This window comes from Macrobrachium nipponense, chromosome 9 (genome assembly GCF_015104395.2).
Source record: "Macrobrachium nipponense isolate FS-2020 chromosome 9, ASM1510439v2, whole genome shotgun sequence".
In the NCBI taxonomy this organism is placed as follows: Eukaryota; Metazoa; Arthropoda; class Malacostraca; order Decapoda; family Palaemonidae; genus Macrobrachium; species Macrobrachium nipponense.
In genome coordinates, this window is record NC_061110.1 from 23,440,099 (window position 1) to 23,446,098 (window position 6,000).

The window sequence follows — 6,000 nt, forward strand, 5'->3', positions numbered from 1 at the left end:
TATAAGTCTTTTTTTGGCAGAACTTGCAAAGTCCCTCATATTTGCTGAAATGGGATCAAGTCAGGATGCAGAAAAAATGGATACAGTTATTACCAACTTGACTACTCTTTTGCCCAAAGTCCATGGGTATGTATTTTTATTATTCTTCATGTACTTGGTTTTGAGTGACAGACAGTCTTCACCTTATGTTACCAATATGATAAAAATTGAATTTTTATATGATTATGAGTGTTCTGTAAAAGTATACCAAGTAAGCTCAGGTTTGTGGTGACCAGAAATTAGGCAAATTTCTAATTTGTCAAAGTGTAAGTTCAAAGTTTAAGTGGAATACAAATTTCTGTGGCTGACTGATAAAAAAGCTGATGGTGTAAAGGTGGAGGCATAGCTTAACATCATTTATCAAGACTGAAATTTCTTAATAATAGTTCCAAAGTTTTGTTTAACCATACATTTGGTATCAAAATCATTGTTGGTAAATATGTTAAATAAGGAGCTGTTTAATTGTTGGGGACTAACTTCATATAAGAGACCAGGTAACCTACATATTAGGGAAGGTCTTAACTTCAAAGAAATGCCTGCAAGAGTCTCTAGATTTTGTCTTTTGCTGGATAGACCATCAGCTGAAGAGGATACACATTCATGCATAAGTACATAATCTTTGTAGCTAGTTCAGGGTTGATCTTCTCCCATTTCACTTAAAGCCCCAGATCCACATAACGTAAGAAATTTCTTCTATTAGTGAAAGTCCTCCAGTGTTAAAACTATTGTCAGTCATTCATTGAACTATCAACAGAATTCTTTGTCTGTAAATGCCAAAATGTCCCTTGAAAGGAGTCTGCATGGTTAAACAGGCTAAGAGAGTAATGCTGTGATGCCATCCTTTTTATTGTGTATACAGATTGATATATAAGCAACTTACCAAGTAATTACATAGCTATAGTTTCTACTTTTAAGAGCAAGAGCAGCTTTAAATTTAAAATTTGCTCTAGCGCTCTATCGTTTTTTGGTGCAGGTATGTGCCCTGCCTACATCTGGGGAAGAATACTAGATACAGTGTGGCTAATGAACTCGGTTAATTTCTGCCATTCAGTGACTTCAGTTGTTTAGACAGCTTTGTTCACTGTTAGGCAGGATAGCTCACTGGTGAAGTATTCTGTTATTTGGTACCCTCTGCGCTATAATTGCTCTTGAGCATAGTTAAGCTTACAGATATATACCTTTTGACTGTATCATGTCTGACGCTAGTGCATCTAGTAGCCGGTATTGCAGCAAATGCCTGAAAAGTTGATTTACTAGGAAATCTTTGTTTGTTAGCAAGAATATTTAAATCTGGGCACTTTGGTATGCAAGAGAGAATAAGGTCAGACTGTTGTACTGATACTAATAAGGTTGAGAGTTGGACTGGAACCACCTAATAGGGCTGTACAATATTGCTGATAAAAAATTAATGGTCAAAAAGACCTTATCACCATGCAGGATCTTCTGCTATGAGTGCTAAGTTTAGGGTATCGGCGGCCTGTAATTTTAGCGATATTGGCTCAAATTCGCAAAAATGAGTTATTGTCATGTTTCCATACATCTGGATAATATCGATACAAAGCTTTTTAAATAGTTTAAAGGCCAATTTGAAAGCCACTTCCAAGTAGAGAATTAGAGGTCTGGTTAGGGGTGGTTTTACTATTTCAATTTGCATTCATTCTTCAAGTATTTGAGTTTCTTTTCATTGCATTTTGTTTTGTATGCCGTACAATATGTTTTCCTGATGAGATGGCAACTCTTCCCATGACTGAATAACACGAGCCACTTGTCTCAAGAGAGAATTCTTGTATTTGTTTTATGTAATTGTGTATATGTTATTTTCAATCAATTGCAACACTTCCTCAGACTTTTGGACATCAATTGTGTATTATATATACTACTAACATGCCAAAAAAGAAGGTTAGTAAACGAAGGGAAGCAAGCTCTCGCAATATCAAAACTTATCTTGAAACTAAAAGTATAGACAGACTAATGTAGCTTCTCACATGTCGCCACCAACCACATGTGCTGAAGAGATGCCAAATACTTCCTATTACAAAGCTCTGAGGAAAATCTATTATTCCCTTGCACAAAGATGTGCAAAAGGTCATACTGAAAACCTAAGATAATCATTCAGCAGTAAAATATGGGCAAAGTGTCCAAAGGTAAGACTTCATGGGAAGGATGCTGTGACCTTTGCTTTTCATGTTGCTGCAATGGAACATAATATCGGCTATGCAACAAGTTCATTGCTGCCTATTATGAGAAAAATGACAGAAGAAACCCTGAAAGGCATTCAGATGAAAGAGAAGACCAAGAAACGAATGTCTGCTATGCATTCAAGAAAGCAAAAGAAGCAAAGAACATCAAAAGGAGGATATAAAAGAAGATATAAACTACTTTCTTTAAGTGATAAATGTTTTTGTTTTTATTAGAGGGAATAATATCTTTATAAAAGAGAAGGAAACAGGTGCCATGTAGGCTTTTCCAAGAAACTTTATATGCTTCTAAAAGCAAAATAAATGGTTAGCAAACTTTATTTGCATTTTTCTCAAAACATATATTTTCTACAATCAAATTCTAAAAACTCCCTTATATATGAATGGATGCAATTTGAATAAAGATAGTGAGAGAACACGTTGGCAAATTTATTTTTATTTTTTCTCTCAAAAATTTTTTTTTACCAATATCTAATACATAGTTTTATGGTATTTTTTATTGAATTTTTTAAAATATTTTTTTTTTAAATAGCACACATCACATATTAGATTTCTGAGTTTGCCATTTTATTTGATAGGTATTAAACTTTCTGCTATTACTTTTTTCTTTAAATTGAATGATAAATAAGCAAGGAGATATACTTTAAAAAACAAATAAAAAATGCTATGTTTAAAAGAAAAATATTTGTTAAAAAAAGAGTTTTCATCTAATTCACCTGAAATTTTGTGTGCATCCTCAGTCAAACTAGAGGTAACACCGGCGGAAGTTTGAACACTGTCACTCAAAATTAACCCCCGACCCTGCCGATACCCTTAAGTATATCTTAGTTTAACCCTCTTACGCCGAATGGACGTATTAAACGTCGAGTCAAAATGTCTCCCGTATGCCGAATGGACGTATCATACGTCTACTCAAAAAAGTTTTTTTAAAAATTCACGGAAAAATACTTATCAGCCTACCAGCCGAAAACTTTTGAATCACACACCTTGGGGGATGCTGGGAGTTCACGGATCAAGGCGTTGTTTTGTTTACAATCGCTACGCAGGCATGCAAGCGCGAATTTCTTTCTTATCGCACTAAAAAGTATCAGTGACACATCTCAAAAATTATTTTGTCACTTTGACATAATTTTTGCACCATTTTGAATTATCCTTTACACAAAGTATTATATATGAAAATGTGCGCAATTTCATGTAAAATACAACAAAAAAATACTCATGATTGTAGCTTTTATCAGTTTTGAAATATTTTCATATAAATAACGATAAGTGCAAAAATTTTAACCTTCGGTCAAATTTGACTCTACCGAAATGGTCGAGAAACACAATTGTAAGCTAAAAATCTTATATTATAGTAATATTCAATCATTTGCCTTCATTTTGCAACAAATTGGACGTCACTAGCACAATATTTCAATTTATGGTGAATTTATGAAAAAACTTTTTCCTTACGTTCGCGCGGTAACTCTTCTGATAAATTTTTTCGTGCGATTGTCCTAATGTTTGCACCATTTTAAATTTGCTGTTACATAATGTTTTATATAAGGAAATGTGCACAATTTCATGCACAATACAACTAAAAACAACCCATGGTTGTAGCTTTTATCAGTTTTGAAATATTTTCATATAAATAACATTAAGTGCAAAAATTTCAACTTTTCGGTCACTTTGACTCTACCGAAATGGTCGAAAAACGCAATTGTAAGCTAAAACTCTTATATTCTAGTAATATTCAATCATTTACCTTCATTTTGCAAAGACTTGGAAGTCTCTAGCACAATATTTCGATTTATGGTGAATTTATGAAAAAAAAAAAAAAACATTTTCCTTACGTCCGCGCGGTAACTCTTCCGAAAAAATCAGAATTTTTTTGTGCGATTGTCGAAATGTTTGCACCATTTAAAATTAGCTCTTACATAAAGTTTTATATATGAAAATGTGCGCAATTTCATGTAGAATACAACTAAAAATGATTGAAGGTTGTAGCTTTTCTCTTTTCTCGAAATATTTGCATATAAATCACGATAAATAGAAAAAAAACCACGTTCGGTCAAATTTGACTCTACCGAAATAGTTGAAAAACGCAATTGTAAGCTAAAACTCTTACGGCCTAGTAAATAAATCAGTCATTTATCTTCATTTTGAAACAAATTTGAAGTCTCTAGAACAATATTGTGATTTATGGTGAATTTTTGAAAAATATATTTAACTTCCCTCTGCGCGCCGATTCGCGGCCGCAAGTCTCCGAAATGCGTACATCGCATTATCCTAATATTTGCTCCTTTTCATATTAGCCGTTTTATAGAGTTTCATATATCAAAATGTGCGCAAATTCATGAAAAATACAATAAAAAATAATTGAAGGTTGTAGCTTTTCCCATCTCCAAAATATGTGCATATAAAAAATATATATATAAAAATTTCTACATTTGGTCAACTTTAACTCGTCCGAAATGGTCGAAATCTGCAATTCTAATCTAAAACTCCTTCAGTATTGTAATATTATATCATTTGTCCTCATTTTGAAACAATTTGGAAGTCTCTAGAACAATATTTAGATTTACGGTGAATTTTTGAAAATAACATTTTTTTACATCCGCACGTTACGAAATTCGTACATCATTTTGTGATAATATTTTTCTGGTGTTGCTTTTATTGTTTTACAATGTATTATATATCAAAATGATTGCAATTTAGTGTACAATACAACGAAAAGAAAAGTAACTCGTTAGCTTTGACCGTTTTTTGCACAGCGTGATTTGAATACAATTATGTATGAATTTTTTTTTTCGCTACTATATATAGCATTATTTACATTTGATAATGATATTTTTCATTTCCGACGGTTGCATACTAAACTTCAGGCAATGACAAAAAAATGAGCCAAAAATTAACTCTTAATCTTCAAAACTAAGCGTGCTGTGATTTTTTCAAAAAATATTTTTTCTGCTTCCGCGCTCACTCCAAACCGGCCCCGGCATATGGGAGAGGTTTTGATTTTTAGGGCTTCGGCGTAAGAGGGTTAACCAGACCACCGAGCTGATTAACAGCTCTCCTAGGACTGGCCCGGAGGATTAGCTATTTTTATGTGGCTAGGAACCAAGTGGTTACCTAGCAATGGAACTTACAGCTTATTGTGGGATCCAAACCACATTACATTCTGATCATTAGAAATAAATTTCGCTGATTCCCTGTTATCAGAGCGGGAAATTGAACTCGCAACTACCGAATCGGTAAGCAACCTCGTAACCCACTCTTCCAACGAGGAACTGCTATGAGTGCTATAGCGTATGGATCAGGTGAAGATGAGATTACCATGACCATCTTATCTATTTTGTCCTGTCACAGTCAGAGGATTACATGTGTATTATTAATTTTACATTTCAGAGGATTATTGAATATACGTATTGTTATTTTTGCATTGTTTATCCCTATCATTGAGCTAATTTATGTAGCTCTCATAGGGCTAGCCCTGAGAATTTGTCTTAATGATAAAGTTAGATTTTATTCATTAAATTATAACATTTTAAAAATCTTTTAGTTGGGTTGGTTTCTAAAACAACATTTGTTCTTGATTATATTTTTTATTCGCATGTAAAATATTTTATTGTTAGTGTTACTTTAGAGTCAGTACATATAGGGATGGGATCATTTTGGGTATTCATTAAATATCCATATGTCAAATGAGTGACCAGTTTTAAGGAGAGTCAGACTTACTTGTCTGTTATTCCTTTTGATGTGGTGAATTCTGTATTCCAACAGA

General features: G+C 33.2%; 1 protein-coding gene across 4 annotated transcripts in view; it reads left to right on the forward strand.

Moving 5' to 3' along the window:
- Positions 1-6,000, forward strand: part of LOC135218355 (inositol monophosphatase 1-like) — a 40,116-nt gene that overhangs the window by 19,159 nt on the left and 14,957 nt on the right. For all 4 annotated transcript variants that reach the window (XR_010315304.1, XM_064254594.1, XM_064254593.1 and 1 more), the window contains exon 4: positions 21-126. Coding sequence is in view for 3 of the 4 variants with exons in the window: in XM_064254594.1 (XP_064110664.1) it covers positions 21-126 (106 nt within the window). In the remaining variant the exon portion in view is untranslated. The remainder of the gene's footprint in view (positions 1-20; positions 127-6,000) is intronic.